The sequence below is a fragment of the Medicago truncatula genome, chromosome 2, assembly GCF_003473485.1.
Source record: "Medicago truncatula cultivar Jemalong A17 chromosome 2, MtrunA17r5.0-ANR, whole genome shotgun sequence".
NCBI lineage: Eukaryota > Viridiplantae > Streptophyta > Magnoliopsida > Fabales > Fabaceae > Medicago > Medicago truncatula.
In genome coordinates this window covers 30,647,670-30,671,786 of record NC_053043.1, presented here as the reverse complement: position 1 = coordinate 30,671,786, position 24,117 = coordinate 30,647,670, and the positions used below count along the sequence as shown (strand labels likewise).

Genomic DNA, 24,117 nt, shown 5'->3' with positions numbered 1-24,117 from the left:
CTGGTTTTGTGGGGATAAGCCTTAGGAGTCTCAACAAAGAACTACCCTTATCATTATTATCAATTATATCGTTGATTTTGGTTTTAAGCGGTTCATCTAATTCTGACCATAATGTGTGCAAAGTTGTCAATTTAGAAGTTCCTTTTGCTTCCATTTCCTGCATTCTTATAGTCACATATAATATTAATTTAACACCAAGCATGCCGTATGGAGTTACTATCTTATACAAACTCAATAATGTCTTATACAAACTCTGAAAGTGTGTAAATAAACGGAGAAATGAAGTTATTTGGATCAATGGAAGGAAAGGAAAACAGAAATGAAGTTATTTGGATTAATGGAAGGAAAGGAAAACAGTAATGATGACAATGCAGTAAGGTAAAAACCATGGGGACTGTAAAGATCATGCACTGTCAGTAGGAAGAAATATTTGCATAATGTTTTGATACAAATAAAGAACATTATTTGCTGCAAAGATCATGCACTGGTCAGTAGGATTTTAATCAAAACACTATACAACCACATAGCAACTCCAATTCGAAATTTACATTTTCCAAAAATAATTAATCAACAATAGGTCACTATAACCTCTCTTCGCACAATAGGTCATTACAACGTCTAAAATTAATATCATTACAGTTAAACATCAAACTAATACACATTCAAGCATCCAATGGACACTTTAATTCCAAGACATAACCATAGCATCACAAGCACTAGGATAGTAGCACTTTAATACTAGATACCATACTATTCAAAAAGAAATACTAAAATACCTTAAACATTACTCAAAATTTCATGATGTATTCATAATATGAAATAAAAAGGATAGCAAAATCGAAAATGGCTAATACCAATTATATACAACTAGTACAAGTTATTGTTATACTATTTATAGGTCCGCTTTGGCCGCTTTCCACTTCTGACATGTGCCGACGCGGTCTGGTTCCGCTATAGCGGCTGGCGCAGCCGCTTTTGACAACAGAGGATAGTAGTAGCACATTTTTAAGTCATTCCATAAACATTCAAAAATAAAACCAGAACTAATTTTCAGACTAACTACCCTTAACAGACCCTGTTCTAACAAATCCTATCAAACTAACCTAAACCCTAATTGTAACAAAATTCCTACAAGCTTCTAAACCTCTAACTAATTCGTAACAGTCCTCAATAATAACAAACCTTCCCATAATTTTTTTAACTAACTGTCACCCACCAAAACAAACCAACCGATTCCTAACTTCCCAAATCCCATAACAGTCTGCTTCTAACTATTTTAACGGAATCAAATTTAGTTAACTTTCCTAACATAACTAGTTGTTTTCCCTAACTACTCTAACGGAATCAAATTCATGTCCCTATTTTCTTATACAATAATTTCCAATTAACAATTAAAACATAGAAGGAATGAGAAATTGGGGAATGAATTGGCTTACCATAGAGTGAGTGAGAACCGAGAGAGAGAGAGAGAGAGTTGAATTCAAACAGTTTCTGAAGAATAAAAGGTTTGAAACAAGGGAAGGAAATAGTCAAATAATGACGAGTGAGAAGCGTGGGGAAGAAGAGAGGAAGAAGAGAGAGTACGGTTGTGGTTTTGTAAATGGGGGGAAGAGAGAGATGTAGAAACAATCTTCCAAGTATAGTTTCCCTTGACTAAGCTTTTTCTTTTCCACTTTTACAAGTTTAGTCAAGTGATACCGTAGAAATGGTTCATCAAGAGGGATCCCACATAAAATCATTGCTGCTGCATTGAATCCATCCATCTCACCATGGTTGACAGAAGCTGCAAGTGCATCAACAATTGAAAACCACTGTTACGGTGGATTCCGACCTATTTAAGGCACCAGAACAATTAAATTCAAGTCTCAATAACCAACAGCTTATCTTAAAATGATCAATGGACATATTAGTATTTGTTGATTAAAAGTATGTAATAAAACTACCTCTGAGGGCAGTACACTTTTTGGTATAGATATGGTCAACATCTTCTAAATTTCTTTTAAGTACATCCGTGAAGAATTCATTTGGAACTCCTCCATAACTCAGCAATGCGATCAAATATTTAGATAAATATGATCTATTTAAACCCTATAATTTAACCAGAAAAGAAAATCAAAATCCTAAACCTATAAATTAGGAAGAAAGAAAATCAAAACCCTAAATCCTAGCATCTAATTGGTAAGTTAAGATAATAAGAACCTTGGAGGGAGTGAAGGGAGAGTTGGCACCCTGAGTGGTCTGAGAAGGCATGAATCCGCCGCCGGTGAATGTTGCGTTACCGTCGAACTGGCTCATGTTCATGGTGATGGTTCTTCGAGATTGAACGGAGCCAGGATCTTCAGTGAGCCTGGGCAAAATTTTAACCATAAAGAGAGGAGATGGCTGACTGACTGAGAGAGGAGAGCGACGACGCAGGGGCAGGAGAGGAGAGCGGTTTCTGAAAGAAAGAAAAAAAACAAGGATTTAATAAAAAAAACAAAAGAAAGAGATTTAATAATTAATAATGAAAGAGATTTTCATTTTTTGTTTTAAAAGGGTAATAATGTGAAAGAGTTAATAAAAGTACCATGCATATATTAATTTTTTTTAACAAAAGAAGACATGAAATTTTAATATTTTTTAATCAATGTATGACTGTGATATTTGTTCAAATAATGACATCCATCGTTACTCCAAAGAATATTTGATAACAAAATAAACCTTATTTTCATATCGGACTAACGAATACATGAATAATATACAATAAAATCTATAAAAAACGGCAGACCTTCAAAATAGACAGTTTTGAAGGTAACTTCTACCGATAGAAAAGAAGTAAAAGAAATGCTGATATATTTCCATAAGAAGTAAATGAAGTAAAAGAAAATAGAGGAGTAACAATAGAAAAATTAGAAAGCTGTAACACCTCGTGGTGATACGCTGACCATAAGAACCGTACGGTTCGTTATGGTAAATATTGTGTTATATTATTATTACTATTCCAGATTTTATTATTTTCCTTAATTATAATAAAATAATCGCATTTTAATTATATGGTCCGTATTACCACAACTTTACAACTGCAAGACCTTGTACAAGTCTTGATTGAGAATACCGAAAGACTTTTTTAAAACAAAAAAGTCTTTTAAAATCCTTTAAAATCTCAATTGAATACACCCAATTCTCAATCCAATACACCCCTTAAAATTCAAATTTTCTATCTCTTCCCCCCATTTACAAAACCACAACCGTACTCTCTCTTCTTCCTCTCTTCTTCCCCACGCTTCTCACTCGTCATTATTTGACTATTTCCTTCCCTTGTTTCAAACCTTTTATTCTTCAGAAACTGTTTGAATTCAACTCTCTCTCTCTCTCTCTCTCTCTCTCTCTCTCTCTCTCTCTCTCTCTCTCTCTCTCTCTCTCTCTCTCTCTCTCTCTCTCTCTCTCTCTCTCCTCTCTCTCTCTCTCTCTCTCTCTCTCTCTCTCTCTCTCTCTCTCTCTCTCTCTCTCTCTCTCTCTCTCTCTCTCTCTCTCTCTCTCTCGGTTCTCACTCACTCTATGGTAAGCCAATTCATTCTCTAATTTCTCATTCCTTCTATGTTTTAATTCTTAATTGGAAATTATTGTATAAGAAAATCGGGACATGAATTTGATTCCGTTAGAGTAGTTAGGGAAAACAACTAGTTATGTTAGGAAAGTTAACTAAATTTGATTCCGTTAAAATAGTTAGAAGCAGACTGTTATGGGATTTGGGAAGTTAGGAATCGGTTGGTTTGTTTTGGTGGGTGACGGTTAGTTAAATAAATTATGGGAAGGTTTGTTATTATTGAGGACTGTTAGGGATTAGTTAGAGGTTTAGAAGCTTGTAGGAGTTTTGTTACAATTAGGGTTTAGGTTAGTTTGATAGGATTTGTTAGAACAGGGTCTGTTAAGGGTAGTTAGTCTGAAAGTTAGTTATGGTTTTATTTTTGAATGTTTATGGAATGACTTAAAAATGTGCTACTACTATCCTCTGTTGTCAAAAGCGGCCGCGCCAGCCGCTACAGCGGAGCGTAGTGGAAAAATCAGGACCACCGCACCAGGCCGCGTCGGCACATGTCAGAAGTGGAAAGCGGCCAAAGCGGACTATAAATACTATAACAATAACTTGTACTAGTTGTATATAATTGGTATTATTCATTTTCGATTTTGCTATCCCTTTTATTTCATATTATGAATACATGAAATTTTGAGTAATGTTTAAGGTATTTTAGTATTTCTTTTTGAATAGTATGGTATCTAGTATTAAAGTGCTACTATCCTAGTGCTTGTGATGCTATGGTTATGTCTTAGAATTAAAGTGCCCATTGGATGCTTGAATGTGTATTGGTTTGATGTTTAACTGAATTGTAATGATATTAATTTTAGACGTTGTAATGACCTATTGTGCGAAGAGAGGTTATAGTGACCTATTGTTGATTAATTTTTTTTGGAAAATGTAAATTTCGAATTGGAGTTGCTATGTGGTTGTATAGTGTTTTGATTAAAATCCTACTGACCAGTGCATGATCTTTGCAGCAAATAATGTTCTTTATTTGTATCAAAACATTATGCAAATATTTCTTCCTACTGACCAGTGCATGATCTTTACAGTCCCCATGGTTTTTACCTTACTGCATTGTCATCATTACTGTTTTCCTTTCCTTCCATTAATCCAAATAACTTCATTTCTGTTTTCCTTTCCTTCCATTGATCCAAATAATTTCATTTCTCCGTTTATTTACACACTTTCAGAGGTTGTATAAGACAGTATTGAGTTTGTATAAGATAGTAACTCCATACGGCATGCTTGGTGTTAAATTAATATTATATGTGACTATATGAATGCAGGAAATGGAAGCAAAATGAACTTCTAAATTGACAACTTTGAACACATTATGGTCAGAATTAGATGAACCGCTTAAAACCAAAATCAACGATATAATTTATAATAATGATAAGGGTAGTTCTTTGTTGAGACTCCTAAGGCTTATGCCCAATAAACCAGTGGAATTGCAAACATCTTTGTTGAAAACTTTCATGTCATATTATAACATTGATGAAAATGTTTCTTATTTTCGGGTCTATGGGGGTTATCCACAGTAGGGGTTATATCTAATAGGGGTTATAACCAGTGGAATTATACATGACCCTCTTATTTAAAGAACTCCTCATCATGGTGATGATTCTAAGTTGTTTGCTTGATTAATGTAATTTGTTTTGATTTGCAACAAACCCTTCTTTCAAACTCGAAAGTAAGGCCGGGAATTTAATATTATCATATGGATTGTAGTTAACCTACAAATGCAACACAATTTTCAATAGCTAAATTGATTAAAGCAAAAACTTCAAATAAATATACTGGTCTTGTCAAGTTACAAGGCTTACCTTTTTAGCAGTCATTGTGTTAATTAAATCGAAATAATCTACCTCTTTCAGTGTGTTCAAGATAAACTGTTCTAAATGACGTGACCAATCATTTATCAACGGAAGTTGTTTATTTGCGAAATTCAGACTTGAGAACATGAGCAAGTCCTTGATCTTTGTCAGATGTAGGAATACAAAAACCCATCATATCACAACAAAATAAAGTGACAATTATTTCTCAATTGTTAAAAGGAAATACTTTTTTAATTGGAGAATGGAAATATAAAATAACTTACCTGCAGGGACAATGCAATCCCTTTCAAATGCTTTACACCCTCTTCTTTAATTTTTTTCATAGAACAATATAGGTGTGCAAAAGCAGCAGCACCCCAGGCATAATCTTTTATTTCTTCAACATGATAAAGCAATGGAAGATGGAGAGTATCAACATCCCCCTTAGAAGAACTACTGAATAAGGACGAACATAGAACATAAAGAGCATATGCTCTAGCATGTCGATCTAGTTCAACTTCAGATGCATTTGGTGGAACTTCCATAAATTTTTCTCTAAGAACAGATAGCTTGATGGCTCCTCGAATTGCATTTTTTTAAAGGTCATATCTTGTCCAAAACATTGTTCGGACCAAAAAGTCATGTCACCATTGATCCCAGTGACAGGCTTGCCTGTAATGTGCAAAAACTAATTTTATAACATTAAATTCAAATCTACATCTCTCTGAATTGAAATTGGATACCACACATTCCATAAGCTGGTTATCATGTTGACATTTTGCAAGTTCGTTGAAATGTGAAAAACCGGTATCTTCTAGACGAGTTTTAATTCTTTGGTCTAATGTCCAGTTTTGCAAATTTTCCAAGTGCTCGGTGCAAGTAGGGGTTATCCAAAGTAGGGGTTTTGTCTACTAGGGGTTATCCACATTTGGGGTTATGGGTTTCTACAAGGGGTTGATTTTTTTTTTCTTCCAAAAATTATGTATACTGTAGGGGTTATACTAGACATAACCCCTACTGTGTGATAAACCTGATATAACCCATAACCCATACTGTGGATAACCCCTACTAGACATAACCCCTACTGTGGATACTAGAAACCCATAACCCGTACTAGAGATAACCCGAAACCCATAACCCCTACTAGAGACCACCCTATCAACACTTGTTATCATTTGCTTGATTATCTTGCTTCAATTGCTAAAAAGAAACCAGATGATAAAGGTGATATGATGGTAGGTGGTATCATCACCTTCATTGCTAGGAAGTTTGGAGTAAGTGTGAGTAAAGGGATCAATAGGATAGAGGGGAACAATAGTTTAGACTTAGATACCCTCACCACTATGTCCTTTCTTAGAACTCATGGCCCAACTCACAATTACCAATATGAGTGGAAGGTCAATAGGGCTAATTGTTTGATTATTCTACCTAATCCGGACATAACTAATCTGGAGGTGGTGGAAAATTTTCTTTATGTTGGCACTAACTCACATGTACATGATGATGGTGGTGATGAAGAGGAGGTAGGTGCACACTTGCACCATGAACAAGAAGCCGGTGGGCACTTTAATGATGAACAGTGGGAATGGATGCAAACCAAAGTTCAAAGAATAAGCACCGAGCAACAAATACAAGGTGTTGAAATGGACGGGCTGCGGAATGATGTCCAAAGGGGCAATCGCATGACTGAGGAAAACAACCAAATGCTCTGGAACATGATGCAACACCTTCATCTGCAAGGTCCCCCTTATGGACCTCAATAAATTGTGAGCTTTCCTCTTCCTTTACTCTACTCTTATATTCTCTTCTCTTTTATTCCTTTCTCTTCTCTTCTTCTTTTCTTCTTTTTCAAATCATTGCGGACAATGCTTCTCCCGGGTATGGGGGGGAGCCAATAAAGTGTCTTGTTAAGTTAAGTGTCGTAGTGTTTCCAAACTCCCTTGGATATTTTTTTTTTGTTTTGTTGTGAAAGGCATGCTAATCGGCTTGTTTTAATTGTAAATTATGACATAAATTTTTTGTTGTCTCTTCTAAAATGGTTGTTTCTTGTACATTAAAGTGATTTCTTGTGTTTTAAGTGTTCTTGCTATACCCACATCTTGTCTTATTGTGAAAATTCTCTTTGAGAAAAGCACAAAGTTGCAGTTTTTGAGTAAGTGTATGAGTATGTATTTGAAGGAGCACGTTCTAACTTCAATGGTAAATTAACCCTTTAAAGTTTTCAGAGTAAAAGTAGTATAAGTTAGTGTGGGGAAATAAAGATCAAATCTAAGAGGGGCGGAAGCAAATATATCTATAAGGGAACATCATTAACTCTGGGGGACAGGAGTAGGCCTCACTAACCTCCCACGTGAAGGTGTTGTTTCTCTAATAACTAAAAGTAGCTTCCGTAATTCCTTCTGAAAGGGTATAGAACTAATACATACTTAGGGGGCATCATGACACTAGGGGGTATGAGCTTCCCTACCTTACTTCCTACGTGAAGATGGTATCTCTTAAACTTAAATCTTGCAGCTCTACATAGGGGGCATCACTAACTCTAGGGGCAGGAGCTGCCCTACCTAACTTCCTACGTGAAGGTGGTGTCTCTTGACCTTAATTTATGCAGTTTCCCAAGTTATATAAATGTCAAATGATCTGAATAATTCCCATCTCTCTTATATGAAATGAAGAAAGAACTTTTCTCGGTTAATTTAGTGTTAAGGCTAGAACCTGTTTCCTCTTAATATATCTTATACAGGAGCAAGAAAAGGGTTGGACTACACACACACACACATACTTGTAACACCCAAGGCTGACGAGGGCGAGGAGTGGTCGCCGGTGCACAAGGCACGACAATGAGCGGCTCCTGACAGCTTCTAGAGGAACTGAATCACACCGGAATGAGAGGGTTCCTGAGGTCGTGCAGGTATGGGACTGCATGGTTGAAGGAAGGCTTATAAGAATTGTTGGGTACTACCTATATCAACAAGATGCATCTTCTTTTCGATAGCTCATTTCATAAGAACTCCACAGTTAAGCGTGCTTGACTTGGAGCAATTTTGGGATGGGTGACCTACCGGGAAGTTTCCCGGTAAGTGTGCGAGTGAGGACAAAACACGCTGAAAAGACTCGTGTTGGTTTGTGGGGTCAGTCGACAATGCTGAAAGCAGTCTGAGATGTTACAATACTCACTTTTGAGACTTGTTGGGTTGAATAGGTTCATAAGAAATGCTTGAAGTTGATTAGTGTACACTTGAAATGAAGCCTTGGAGGAGACAAAAGTTTTTAATTATGTTGTCCTATGTTAAATTTGTTTATGCTGCTATATTTATGCCTTTTTCTTGAGGACAAGCAAAGATTCAAGTATGGGGGAATTTGATGAGTCAATAATTAGTGATTTTAATATAATATTTGAATCTATTTTATTTAGATTTAATATATTTTTATTTCCTTTTTTAGAGCTATTTTACTTCAATTCAAGTTATTTTATTTCAGGAACAAATATTTAAAAGATTGAGTCTTGGAGCAAAAGAATGGAGATTTGGAGCTGATTTGTGCCAAAAATATGAAGATCTTATACAAAAATATATTGTGCATAAAGTTTGAAGATCCTTCACCAAAATATAAGCATGGCGTGCCCCTTATTGTCCTTTTGCTGCTTTTGCTTCTTCGACAAGCTGCCTATTTTAGTATTTCTGACCTAGAGCCCATGGTTTCTTGTGCACACTTTAGTGATTTATATCTTAGGGCTCAAGTCAATGTTAGTCTATAAATAGAGCAGCCTTCTAGCTTGTAGAATCATCTTTTGTTCTTGGAATTCAATAGTGACAATTGTTTTCTCTTAATAAAAGTTCTTCTTTTAATTTCTTGTTATTTTATTTATGTTCTTCTTCTTGATGAGATAAAACCGCAAGTGTACGGTCTTACCGAAGTAGTATAAAAGAGTATCGTTCCGACAGGGAGTTATGAATTCAATCAACTTTAGATAATGATTGGACTAAAGGTTTATAAGATAGAAAAGTTTGGGTTTTTTAATTAAAAGGAAATAATAAAAGAAAAGATAAAAGTCTTGGAATTATTGGTTCATCCTAATGACAAGTCCTTCACAAACCAAACTATTAAACTTATAACCTTATGTTAGACCTAATTTCTCAAGACAGTTTCTCTTTTGTTCCTCTAGCAACCAAGCCTATTTCGCTGACTTGATTACTATTAGATTTTGGTTCCTCTAACAACCAAGCCTATTTCGCTGACTTGATCATTATTAGTTCCCTTGAAGATCGAAACTATATGTCTCAAAGATTATAAAGACTATTTCGCTGCCTTTACAATCTTTGTCTAAATTCACTTGTTCGAATATCAAAGCTCCACTTTCGTTTTATGAATTGATATTTGAGATGATGGATAAACAATTATCAAACCCTCCACTTTCGTTTCCACAGTTTGATAATGGTTGATCCATGTTAAAGCGGTGAATTTAGATAAGGAATTAGGGTTACATAAGATTAAGGTTTAAAGCTTGGTTTGATTAGGATTATGTCATTAGACTTATCCAACAATCCCAAGACAAGAGAAGTCTACTCACTGACGTTCATCGTAGACAAGGAGAAGAATAGAGAAAACATAAAAGTAAATAACAAGAAAGTAAAATGAACTTTTATTAGAAAGACAATTGTCACATATTGCATTCCAAGAAAAGATGAATATTTGTGATGGCTAGCTACTCTATTTATAGTACACATTCGACTTAAAATCTAAGCAAGTATATTCTAGGAATATTCCACGATAGATTGTGCGCCAAAATAGAATAGCTCAGAATCCAAGCAAAAGCAGTAAAAGGTGTTCTGGAGGGTGGCACGGCCGTGCCAAGCCTAGCACGGGCCGTGCCAGCATTCTGACTTTGAGGAAGACGTATTTTTGTCTCGAATCTTCATATTTTTGTACCGAATCAGCTCCAAACCCATTTCTTTTGCTCCAAGACTCAATCCATCCAATATTCGTTCCTGAAATATAATAAAATGCAATTTAAAGTAAACTATCCTAAAAAGGAAATAATACTAATATAAAATTATATAAAATCTAAATAAAACTAAACTAAAAAGCATATTAAAATAGTATATAAATGACTCATCAAACTCCCCCACACTTGAATCTTTACTTGTCCTCAAGCAAAAGGCATAAACATAGTAGCACCAACAGTTATATCAAATGACAATTCAATTAAAGCACATGTCTCCTCAAGGGCTTAAATCTCGAATGTACACTAATCACAAACTCAAGCATTTCTTGTAATTTTTATTCAACCCAACGATCAAGTTTCAAGTGAGTGTGTGTGTGAAGTCCAACCCTTTTCTTGCTCCTGTATAAGATAGGCATTATGAGGAAACATGGTCTAATCCTAGCACTAAACCAACCAAGAAAGATTCCTTCTATAATTCATATAAGAGAGATGGGAGTATTTGAGAATCTTTGTTCTTTGCCATTTGCACATTTAAGTTCTTTATTTAAGGAATAACATCTTCACGTAGGAAGTCGGAGGGCCTACCCCCTTCCCCAATCTAGATTCAATGGTATCCCTTAAAACATCATCTTCACGTAGGAAGTCGGAGGGCCTACCCCCTTCCCCAATCTAGATTCAATGATGCTTTTTTTAAAGTTTTTCCTTAAGATAACAATCATCTTCACGTAGGAAGTCGGAGGGCCTACCTCCTTCCCCAATCTAGATTCAATGATGAGATCTTGGAATTTATTTGGCTTTTTGGCTTTTTATGAACTCCCTTATACTAACTTATACTACTGGCACTTTTGAGAATCTTTAAAGGTTAATGCACCACTAAGATTAAAACGCGTTTCCTTAAATACCTATTCATACATTTACTCAAGGGAAGCAACTTTGTGTTTTTCTCTTTGGAGAATTTTATTCACTTTAAAACAAGATGTGGGTATATCAAGAAGACTTAAAACACAAGAGTTTGCTTTCATGTACAAGAATCAACAAAATAAGAGGAGACAATGAAAATTTTTGTGTCATGATATTTTCAATAAAAATTAGCTACTTAACCATGCCTTTTACAATAAAACAAAACAAAAGAATAAAGTTCAAGGGAGTTTGGAAACACTACGACTAAAGACACTTTATTAGGCTCCCCCCACACTTAGGAGAAGCATTGTCCTCAATGATTCAAGATAAAAGAAAAATAAAAGAGGAGGAGAGGAAGAAGAGTGAGATAGAGATTGAAGAGATAAGGTGAAAAAGAGGAAGAGGAAAGCTCACATTTTTATTGAGGTCCATAGGGAGGGCCTTGGGGGTTGAAGTGTTGCATCATGTTCCGAAGCATTTGGTTATTTTCTTCGGATATGCGGTTGCCCCATAGGACATCATTTCTTAGCCCGGATAATTCAACACCTTGCCTTTGTTGCTCGGTGCTTATCCTTTGTACCTCGGTTTGCATCCATGCCCATCTTTCATTGTTGTCATTATGGTCATGGGGCTCCTCTTCATGGTGCATGTGTGCACCTTCTTCGTCACCTTGATTATGCTCTTCATGTACCTGTAATCCATCACCAACATACAACAAATTTTCCTCCACCTCGGGGTTAGTCCGAGATGGGTTAGGAAGTAGAAATAAAAGAGGTATGCGAAGTTGAAGTGCATAAGTCATGGGTCGATGAATCTTAATGAAGTTCATAGCAACAAGGGTTTCAATATTAAGCCTATTGTTGCCCTCAATTGGATTTATCCCATCTTCCTCACCCACTCCAAACTTCCTAGCGATGAAGGTAATGATACCACCGACTACTATCTCAGCTCTATTATCAGGTCTAGCTCCTATGGAGGAAAGGTAATCAAGTAGGTAGAACCAAGTATTAACGGGATTGTTACTAAGCATTGCCCAAAGCATAAAAAGTTCATCCGTCCTAGTTGTTCCTACCTCTTTTCTACCCCAAATGGTACAAGCCATGACTCTCTGGAGGTATCTAAGTACTGGGTTGTGAATGTTACTAGCCTTATTGTTGCGAGGATTATATTTCCTTAACCCGGTAATGCGTTTCCAAAAGAGAGCGGGGTCATAGTTTTCCGACTTTAAATTTGGATTCCAAGAGTCATGGATGAACCCCGCATTTGCGAAGTCCATCTCTAAACAGAAATTTTCAAGAGACATCTCATAATCCATATTCAAAAGTCGGAAAGAGACTCTATGGTCGGGGTTGTCAAAATTCACTTTATCCGTCGTAAATTCAATAGAACATAAGAATTCATAAGTGAAATTTTCGAAACCTTTCATAGGTCTAAGCATATCAACCCATCCTAAATTTCCTAGTAAGCTAAACACATTATCCCTTAGTCCTAGCACACTCAAAGTATAAGGATCTGGATATCGACAAGGATGCAAAGGTTTAGAGAGAAGAATTTTATACCTGTCCCTTTGCTTGGTGTCCTTGAAGACTATGCCATGATTCCTGGCTTGCGTTTTCTTCTTTGATTGTGGTCCTCCGGAAGAGCTTGCTCCACCTTTCCTAGATGCCATTAATCCTTAACCTTGGTTGACCTTTTGTGTTTTGGTGAAGGTTGGGTTTTGGGAAATGTTTTTGGTGGAAAAGGTTGGTTGGGTGATGGGGTTGGGCTTTGAGTAAGTGTTAGGAGTTGGGTTGGGTGAATTGGTGAAGAATTTATGGGTTTTTAGGTAGGTGAATGGGGGCTACGAATTTGATGATTTTTGGTAGGGATGGAGGAAAGTTGTTTTGGAATGGTGTGTTATGATTGGGATGGTGTTTGTGATTGATGGGGTAAAGAAATGGTGTGAATTGGTGAAGTTTTGAGGGAGATATGGAGTTTTTGAGGTTTTGTGGTTATGGAGGTTTTAGAAAAATGGAAGGATGAGAGATGTTTGTGGTTGAGAATGGGGGATGAAGAAGATGAAAGGGGAGGTAAAACCAAACCTGGGGTCGGGCACGGCCGTGCCAATCATAGCACGGGCCGTGCCAACTTCCTGGATAATGGAATGGTTTTTGGAGGGCAAGGTCTGGCACGGCCGTGCCAGTGTGAGCACGGGCCGTGCCAAGGTTCTGGATAAATTGACTTCAAAAATTTTCCGTTTTCTCGAATCATACTCGGACAATTACCTACAAAACAAATAAAAACAAAACAAAACAAAACAAAAGCAGTTAAATGCGTGGGTTGCCTCCCACGAAGCGCTTCTTTATAGTCATTAGCTTGACGTTCAAGAGGTTTCTCTACCCTATACCCAATCTTTCCCAAAGGGATAGTGGCGTCAACCTGGCATTCTCTCCCAAATCACACATGGCTTTCTCAATGCTTTTGGATCCTATGACACAAGGTATGAGAAAACTTTCTAGATTCCTAAGTTTAGATGGCAATTTGTTTGGAAGTATTTCAATTAAAATTCTAAATTGGTCATCTAACTTGGATTTGACAAAACCTTGTGTTAATGGATTTTTAGGCTCACGAGGTGGTGAAACAAATGGCTTTTCATTCTCTCCTATAGTTTTCTCACTTTGAGGCTCATCACTTCCTATCTCTCCTTCATTGTTCTTAATTTTCACAACGGGGTCCTCTAATTGGTTACCATCCCTAAGAGTAATAGAACTGATATGGCCTTTGGGGTTGGTTTCAGATTGACCTGGAAAGATCCCGGTGGTTTGAGAGGAAGCAGTCACGTGTTGGGCCACTTGAGAGATTTGGATATCAAGTATCTTATTGTGAGTTGTTATGGAGTCTACCTTGGATGTGATTTTGGCAAGAGAGTCATTCAAAAATCCAGTTTGGTTTTTAAGCTCTTGGAGTTGCTTGGATTGATTTATGACATAATTTTCCATTAAAAGTTCCAAACTAGATTTTTGAGGGACTCTTTGGTTGTTTGCATAACTGGGTGGTGTTGTTTTTTGTCCAAAAAGATTTTGAGGGGTTTGATAAAAAAATTGGTTGTTTCTAAACCCTTGATTATATTGAGCATAGTTTACTTGCTCAGGACTTCTAACAACAGTACCTAGTTGGCAATCAATGCCAATATGGCCAAATACACCACAAACTTCACAAGGAGGTGATACAGGGGCAGGTGTGACAGCACTAGTATTTATTGTATCAAATTTTTGTGTTAGTGTGTCAACCTTAGCAGTTAGATGATCAAGGGAGGAAATTTTGTACATACCTGCCTCCTTTTTAGAGGGTGAGGAAGCAGTGATGACTCTCTCACTTGTCCACTGATAGTGGTTTTGTGCCATGCCCTCGATCAAATCATATGCTGCTGTGTAAGTTTTATTCATCAAAGCTCCACCTGCAGCTGCATCAACATAAATTTTTGTGGTATGCGAAAGACCATTATAAAAGGTGTGGATAATAAGCCACTTCTCTAAACCATGATGGGGGCAAAGCCTAAGAATTTCTTTGAAACGCTCCCACGCATCGTAGAGAGATTCACCATCTTTTTGAGTGTATTGAAAAAGCCTCGCCCTTAATTGAGTGGTTTGAGAAAGGGGAAAGAATTGGGCAAGGAAAGCTCGCCTCATTTGGTCCCATGAAGTGATAGAACCAATTGTCAATGAATGAAACCAAGCACTAGCTCTATCCCTTAAGGAAAAAGGAAAGAGGTGCAGCCTTACGGCCTCTTGGTTTGCCTTCAAAGTTCCACTCAGTCTTAGAAAAATTGAAACATGAAGATTTGGATCCTCAGTGGGTGATCCGAAAAATTGATTTTGCTGCACTAGGTAAATAAGTGCAGGCTTTATTTCAAATTTACTACCCTCAACCGTTGGGTACACAATAGCATCGTACGACTCATCTGAAGATGTGATTGCATACTCTTTGAGAGCACGTTTCTCATCCATGTCGTTATTATCGTCTTTGAGCCATGCCTGAAATCAAAACGGTTAAAGATAGAAAATAAGAAATAAGGAGAAAGGGAGGGAGAGAGAGAGAGAGATATATATATATATAAAATAAAATAAAAATAAAAAAAATAAAAAAAAAGATAAGAAAAGGAAATAAAATATTTTATAAATATATAAGAAATAAAAAGGTAAGAAAAGGAAATAAAATATTTTATAAATATATATATATATATATATAGTATTATTATTATTTTAGACTAACCACTATTAAAAAGTTAAACAAATTACAATAACTCCCCGGCAGCGGCGCCAAAAACTTGATGAGATAAAACCGCAAGTGCACGGTCTTACCGAAGTAGTATAAAAGAGTATCGTTCCGACAGGGAGTTATGAATTCAATCAACTTTAGATAATGATTAGACTAAAGGTTTATAAGATAGAAAAGTTTGGGTTTTTTAATTAAAAGGAAATAATAAAAGAAAAGATAAAAGTCTTGGAATTATTGGTTCATCCTAATGACAAGTCCTTCACAAACCAAACTATTAAACTTATAACCTTATGTTAGACCTAATTTCTCAAGACAGTTTCTCTTTTGTTCCTCTAGCAACCAAGCCTATTTCGCTGACTTGATTACTATTAGATTTTGGTTCCTCTAACAACCAAGCCTATTTCGCTGACTTGATCATTATTAGTTCCCTTGAAGATCGAAACTATATGTCTCAAAGATTATAAAGACTATTTCGCTGCCTTTACAATCTTTGTCTAAATTCACTTGTTCGAATATCAAAGCTCCACTTTCGTTTTATGAATTGATATTTGAGATGATGGATAAACAATTATCAAACCCTCCACTTTCGTTTCCACAGTTTGATAATGGTTGATCCATGTTAAAGCGGTGAATTTAGATAAGGAATTAGGGTTACATAAGATTAAGGTTTAAAGCTTGGTTTGATTAGGATTATGTCATTAGACTTATCCAACAATCCCAAGACAAGAGAAGTCTACTCACTGACGTTCATCGTAGACAAGGAGAAGAAGAGAGAAAACATAAAAGTAAATAACAAGAAAGTAAAATGAACTTTTATTAGAAAGACAATTGTCACATATTGCATTCCAAGAAAAGATGAATATTTGTGATGGCTAGCTACTCTATTTATAGTACACATTCGACTTAAAATCTAAGCAAGTATATTCTAGGAATATTCCACGATAGATTGTGCGCCAAAATAGAATAGCTCAGAATCCAAGCAAAAGCAGCAAAAGGTGTTCTGGAGGGTGGCACGGCCGTGCCAAGCCTAGCACGGGCCGTGCCAGCATTCTGACTTTGAGGAAGACGTATTTTTCTCTCGAATCTTCATATTTTTGTACCGAATCAGCTCCAAACCCCTTTCTTTTGCTCCAAGACTCAATCCATCCAATATTCGTTCCTGAAATATAATAAAATGCAATTTAAAGTAAACTATCCTAAAAAGGAAATAATACTAATATAAAATTATATAAAATCTAAATAAAACTAAACTAAAAAGCATATTAAAATAGTATATAAATGACTCATCACTTCTTCTCTTCTATGTCTACAATGAACATGAGTGAGTAGACTCTTCTTGTCTTGGGATTGTTGGATAAGTCCAATGACCTAATCCTAATCAAACCAAGCCTTGAACCCTAATTTTATGTAAATCTATTTTCTAATCTATTTCACCGTTCTTATAATCAATAACAAATATTAATCGATGGATCAAAAGATGAAGTTTAATAGTTGTTACTGATTCATCAAAAATATTAAGCGATGGATCAAAAGATGAAGTTTTAATATTGGAACAGGTGAATTTAGACAATGATTGCGAAACATGAAAATAGTCTAGCAAACCTTGAGACAATAAAGTTTCGAGCTTCAAGGATTTCAATAGCAATCAACCATGAAAATAGGCGTGGTTTCTAGAGAAACACACCCACTGAGACCAAAAGGAGATGTGATAGGCTAAAGAGAAACTTGTCTTTAGAAAATAGGTCCAACATAAAGTTCTAGGTATAGGGTTTGGTTTATGAAGAGTTTCTCACCATGACGGACCAATAATTCCAAGACGCTTTTCTTATTATTGTTTTTTTAAATTGTTAAAAATCCCAACTTTTCAAGTGAACTGTCTTCTAATCATTCATAAAGGTTAATTGAATTAAACAACTCCCTGTCGGAACAGTACTCTTATTACTACACCGGTAAACCGTGCACTTGCGGATTTACTACATCATGCTACAACCCTACCCAATACATCACACTCCCTAATAACAACCATGGCTACTACAGGAAGGAAATACAGAAAAAGGAGTAACATGTTTACCTTAAAAATGGAGAGAAACAGAACGGTCGATGAACGCTAGAGAACGAAGGAATCATGAACGAAGCTTGAAACCACAAAAAGAAGCACGAAGATGGAACAAGGCAAGGGAGAAACGGTAAGAAGAGGAACCAACAAAAAATGAAATGAAATGAAGAAGTGGGAAGAAAAAAACTTTTAAAACCAACCTTAAAACGCGCATCGGGAAACGTGAAAGACACCACCGACACCACCGTTGATGACTGACACATGTCCGATTAACATTGAGATCCGAACACGTGGGCAGGAAACGAAAGGTCACCAAATCTCGACCGTTGAAATCCATCATGTAAGACAGCACACTACCACTCCCTCAGGAAGATCGCCCAGTCACACAAGGAGTAATCGCCATAAGTCACACAGACACAAACATTTCGCCTCATCGTAAGGCTCGTGCTTGGGGGGCTTGTGGACCGGGAGAACCCGAATAGGAGGGCCCAATACCTTTCAAAAGACAGTATGAACAAAAGAAAGCCATATGATATGGGAACGTAGCCACCTATCTCCTATTTTAGATTAAAAACACTTCACCTCGTCCCAAGGCTCGTGCTTGGGGGGCTTGTGGACTGGGAAAACGAGATAAATGACGTCTCCCCTTCACAAGTACCCAAACGAGCATAAGCGCCCTTCCCTAGGGCATAAATAGGCTAAACCATTGCCTTTATATGCACCTCCAATCAACACGTTCTAGGAACAACTAAAACCCTAGATAAACGGCCTTATCCCCTGATGAACATCCTTATCCCCTTTAACAGAACACCTAGAATAGAGGGTTTATCCAAACCCTCTATTCACTAAAATTACCATCCTTGAGATCTCAAGGCATCTCATAAACAGTCTAACCCTAGATATGATTATTGCACTCACTGCAAGTGCATTATTTGTTTTTTGGATTTTTCTGTTAATATGATGATGAATCCTTTGTGATTAATCGACTTATTTTCTTGTTTTGAATTGTGCGATTTAATCTATGTTATTAAAAAAAAACTTAATTTCAGTTCTAAGTTTTGTTTATGAGTTTGCTAAATCCAGGAGAAGAAAAGGAGAATGAGGAAAGAAGATAAGAGTAAGTTGGTAATTTTACACATGTATGGAAACAATAAGGTCAAAAACGTCAATTTATGTGTTATTTGTTGATTCATCATGGTCTTTTACCAATTAGCTTGTGCCAAATCACTAATCCTAGTCCACGTCAGCAAAAAAAATAAGATTAGGACCAAAATTCAAATGATTAATATTTGTGGTGGATGTTTGAAAGGATTAGTAACTTCAGGGAAGAAAATTCAAATGACCTATGTTTGTAAGAACTAAAGTCCTATTTAAGCCTCTTTTGAAAATATTCATTGAGACAAATCAAACAACATCTTACTAACATTTATATTTATATATTAGTTAAAAAATAGGCTAAAACACACTTTTTGCCCCCTAAGTTTGCAAAGGTTGCAATTTTGGCCCCCTATTAAAAAAAATGGCAAAAGTGACCCCATGTCTACGGCCTAAAAAATATGGTCAGAACCGTGCCAATTGTAAAAGAGAATTGTTGTTGACACATTGCATAAGGCTGAGGCACACAGGTAATTTACGTTTTTTCCCCCTCAGCAGTTAACTGCCGAAGATTTAAAAAACCGGCTGCAGTTAACTGCCGAGGAAATAACTGTCGAGGAATATGTTTCATCAAATGAAACAGTCACCTGCTCCCCCTACATACTATTTTCATCATCAACTTCAATACCACCTCCATTCAATCCCCAAATCCAATATTTTTTTTCATCAAATCTTGATCCAAAATCATTCAAGCATCAAGCATAGGAGGTATCAACACACTTTTGACGTAAAAAAACAGGTATTGAGCATTTTAATCCGTTCATTTTTTGGTTTTGTTATGGGTATCTACGTCAGTTACGTAGAACTCTGTCATGGGAATCCTCGACAGCTTTTTAATTTTTTTTTTCTTGTGAGGTGTTGAGGAACTCTTGTGAAAAAATTTCACAACGAAAAAATGGCAGCTACTGCTGATGAGTCATTTAATATCTATTTTTATATGTTATTTAGTTTAGTTTTAAATAGATTTTATTTTATTTTATATTAGTATCATTTCCTTTTTGAGTTAGTTTACTACAAATTGCACTTTATTATATTTCAGGAACGAATATTGGATGGATTGAGTCTTGGAGCCAAAGAAAGGGACTTGGAGCTGATTTAGTACAAAAATACGAAGATTCAGAGACAAAAATATGTCTCCCCAAAGTCAGAAGCTTGGCACGGCCCGTGCTAGCATTGGCACGGCCGTGCCACCCTCCAGAGTCACTTTTGCTGCTTTTGCTTAGATTTTAAGCTACTCTATTTTAGCCCGCAATTTCTTGTGGAACATTCCAGTAATGTAATTGCTTAGATTTTAAGTCGAATGTATGCTATAAATAGAGTAGCTATCCATCACAAATATTCATCTTTTCTTGGAATTCAATAAGTGACAATTGCTTTTCTAATAAAAGTTCTTTTCTTTTCCTTTATTTTCTTGTCATTTACTTTTATGCTTTCTCTCTTCTTCCCCATGTCTACGATGAACATGAGTGAGTAGACTTCTCCTTGTCTTGGGATTGTTGGATAAGTCTAAATGACATAATCCTAATCAAGCCAAGCTCTAAGCCTTAATCTTATGTAACCCTAATTTTTTATCTAAATTCACCGCTTTAACATGGATCAACCATTATCAAACTGTGGAAACGAAAGTGGAGGGTTTGATAATTGTTTATCCATTATCTCAAATATCAATTCATAAAACGAAAGTGGAGCTTTGATATTCAAACAAGTGAATTTAGACAAGGATTGCAAAGGCAGCGAAATAGTCTTTGCAATCTTTGAGACATATAGTTTCGATCTTCAAGGGAACTAATAATGATCAAGTCAGCGAAATAGGCTTGGTTGTTAGAGGAACCAAAATCTAATAGTAATCAAGTCAGCGAAATAGGCTTGGTTGCTAAAGGAACACAAGAGAAACTGTCTTGAGAAATTAGGTCTAAACATAAAGTTATAAGCTTATAGTTTGGTTTGTGAAGGACTTGTTATTTAGATGAACCAATGATCCCAAGGCTCCTTTTATTATTATTATTATCTTTCAATCGCTTGAAAACCCCAACTTACAACTATTTTGTCCTCTAATCATTATCAAAGGTTAATTGAATTAAACTACTCCCTGTCGGAACGATACTCTTTTCATACTACTTCGGTAAGACCGTGCACTTGCGGTTTTATCTCATCAACTGCCAGTTTTTAAATTTTTTTTCTTTTGTTTTTTTTTGTTTTAATTCATTATGACATTGATGTTTATGCATTAGTTAGTTGTTAATTCATATTTATATGTTGTTTAATTATAGTAATGGTAGAGAACGCGGAAGATGTTCCGGGAGAGACAAAACCAAATTTTGTCGAATTTTCCGGAGATGTCAAACCGCCTAAGGTTGAAGCGAAACCAAACATTGATGGAGCTTCCGTCCATATTGAAGCTTCAAAGTATGTTGGCGGCTCTAGTGTCCTCCCACTTCAAGCCCACGAGGTTGACACGGCTAGGTTTTTTTTCGAACGACGTTAAGTCGAAAGATAGAGAAGAATTGCTTGAGTGGGCACGTTGTCAAGAAAATAAGGCGGGATTTACAATTGTTACACAAAGATCAAGCTTAATTAATCCAATGTTCCGCCTGGTGTGTGAAAGGAGTGGAGCTCACAAAATGCCGAAAAAAAAAACCGAAGCATGCGAGAAAGGGCTCAAGAAAATGTGGATGCTTGTTCATGATTAGTGGATATCAAAGTAAGCAAACAAAGGAATGGGGATTGAACATTCTTAATGGAGTTCACAACCATGCGATGGAGCCGGCTTTAGAAGTACACATTCTTGTCGGTAGACTAAAGGAGGACGACAAGAAAATTGTACGTGACTTGACCAAGAGCAAGATGCTTCCAAGAAATATTTTGATACATTTGAAGAACAAAAGACCACATTGCATGACAATGTGAAGCAAGTGTACAATGAACGTCAACAAATAGGGAAGACAAATAGAGGTGACAAGAAGCCGTTGCAATATCTAATCTCGAAGTTGGAGGAGCACAACTATACTTATTACTCAAGAACACAAAGTGAAAGTACTACAATCAAAGATATCTTTTGGGCTCATCCAACATCTGTTAAGTTGTTTAACAATTTTCCAACGGTTTTGGTTATGGACTCCACCTACAAAACCAACATGTACAGGATGCCAATGTTTGAGGTAGTTGGGGTCACTTCGATCGATTGGACATATTCGGTTGGGTTTGGATTTGTGACACATGAGAAAGAGGAAAACTTTGTTTGAGTTTTAAAAATGTTGCGTAAACTTCTTACGTCAAAGATGAATATGCCTAAGGTGATTGTGACCGACAGGGATATTTCTTTGATGAAAGCGGTTGCAAATGTTTTCCCCGAAAGTTATGCAATGAATTGTTACTTTAATGTGCAAGCAAATGTTAAACAAATGTGCGTCTTAGATTGTAAATATCCTTTGGGAAAAAAGGATGGGAAAGAGGTGAGTAATCGCGATGTTCTCAAGAAGATAATGAGGCGCATGCAAAGCTATGATTGAATCGCCCACTCAAGAGTTATATGCAAATGCATTAGTGGAGTTCCAAGATTCATGTAGTTATTTCCCACTTTTCAAAATTATGCCATGACCACCTTGAATGAAGTGAAGGACAAAATTGTGAGGGCATGGACAGACCATGTGATGCATCTTGGTTGCAGGACTACCAACAGGGTCGAATCGGCTCATGCTTTATTGAAGAAATATTTGGACAATAGTGTGGGTGATTTGGGTACTTGTTGGGAGAAAATACATGACATGTTGTTGCTTCAGTTCACTGCGATACAAACAACCTTTGGTCAGAGCGTTAGCGTGTTGGAACATAGATTCAAAGATGTCACTTTGTACTCCGGGTTAGGTGGTCATGTGTCTAGATATGCTTTGGACAACATTGCTTTGGAAGAGACACGTTCTAGGGAAACATTGTGCATGGACAATGACATTTGTGGTTGTGCTATAAGGACATCTTATGGGCTACCATGTGCATGCGAAATTGCTACTAAGCTCCTTGAAGAGAAATCAATTTTATTGGATGAGATATACCACCATTGGCATAGGTTACGTATGGGAAAGAAAGTAACGAAGTTGGTTTTTGTGTCGAGGTTGAGTTGAAGGCTATTGTAGAACGTCTCAAGAAACTCCCTTTCCAAATGAAGCTTGAAGTCAAAGAGGGTTTGCGGCAATTGGCATTTCCTGAAACCACCATGATGTCTCCACCACCACGAAAAGTACCAACCAAGGGAGCCAATAAAAAAGTCGACATTGCGAGGTCTAAAGGAAAAATTACATCGACTAGTCGGATCCCTTCTTTGTGGGAGGTTGTTGATTCCCAAAATCCGAATAGTCAACCGTCACCGTCACCAATAACATCGTCATATAAAAGGAAAAAAGGTGCTCGTCCTGGTAAAACATCGCTTAACCCACTTCCACCACCTACTCGGTATCCAAAGCCTAAGGGTATCCCGGTTATGAGGCCTATTGATTATATGCCACGCTTCATGCTTCCATTTATTGAAAAAGTGGTGGATGTTATTGGCGATGGACATTGTGGATTCCGGGCTATAGCCGAGTTCATGGGCTTGACCGAAAAAATCATCTCATGATCCGTACACATCTTATTCAAGAGTTGATAGATCATAGAGATGATTATGTTGAAGTATTTGTGGGTGAGGATCGTTATAACTACATTTTAAATGGCTTACATCCTCCCGCAAATACAAAAAGTTGTGCACATCTTGTTGATAAGTGGTTGACTTTTCCGGACATGGGACACATTGTTGCTAATTATTACAGAAGGTGTGTAGTCGTGTTGACAAATCTTGAAGTTGGAAACTCGGAATCTTTTTTCCCACTAAGAGGGCCGCCACCGCCGGGTAATCAAAAAACTCCCATCTTGTGCCTTGGGGCAATTCCGAATCATTTCGTGCTTATTTATTTGAAGAATGGTTGTCCACTACCTCCATCATCTACGGAGTGACACAATCACAAGAAAGAAGATGCGGTGACTTGGGAAGATGAGTATTTGGATCAACATGAGGTGTTCCGAAAGCTCATGGCTATTGAAAGTGGAAACAAACCGCCAAAACTACAAAAGGAGTAAAAAAAAGCGGCGCCTATTTTGTTGGACACTTCCGAAAAACCAAAGCAACAATTTGAAGTTATTGCGAAAGATGAGGAAGATTTTATGTCACTTGATCTTCTCCAATCACTTGGTCTTTAATGAGTGATTTTTTTGTCCATGTTAGTCCTTTTTTTTTTTGGTAGAAATTACACCAACGTATATTTTGGGGTCAAAATTGTAATGCCAATTTTTTGTGGCCAATATATAATTAACATTATGTAATTTATATTGATATATATGATAATATGACTTTTATGTGGTGAAACTAGTGCAATACTTATTTATTCGTTATTAATGTTTACGC

At 36.6% G+C, this 24,117-nt stretch overlaps 1 protein-coding gene and 1 non-coding gene across 2 annotated transcripts; one reads left to right on the top strand and one right to left on the bottom strand.

The window, feature by feature from the left end:
* Nucleotides 1-784: 784 nt before the first annotated feature.
* LOC11411705 (probable RNA-dependent RNA polymerase 5) lies at nt 785-2,448 on the bottom strand. The gene is made up of 3 exons (XM_024776268.2): nt 2,200-2,448; nt 1,944-2,088; nt 785-1,831 (listed from the first exon to the last, which is right to left on the bottom strand). Exons 1-3 carry the CDS (start codon nt 2,365-2,367, stop codon nt 1,815-1,817), a joined length of 330 nt encoding a protein of 109 aa, XP_024632036.1. The 5' UTR covers nt 2,368-2,448; the 3' UTR covers nt 785-1,814.
* A 12,283-nt stretch (nt 2,449-14,731) lies between these two features.
* LOC120578800 (small nucleolar RNA R71) lies at nt 14,732-14,843 on the top strand. The gene has a single exon (XR_005644611.1). It is a non-coding gene; the product is annotated as a small nucleolar RNA R71 (small nucleolar RNA).
* Nucleotides 14,844-24,117: the final 9,274 nt, after the last annotated feature.

What these genes read in the sequence shown, in the direction of transcription:
- LOC11411705 (XM_024776268.2), bottom strand. Translation starts at nt 2,367, where the DNA reads ATGGTTAAAATTTTGCCCAGGCTCACTGAAGATCCTGGCTCCGTTCAA. An exon ending in CTCCCTTCACTCCCTCCAAG is followed by an intron (nt 2,089 to 2,199) that starts GTTCTTATTATC and finishes GTTAAATTATAG; the next exon opens with GGTTTAAATAGATCATATTT.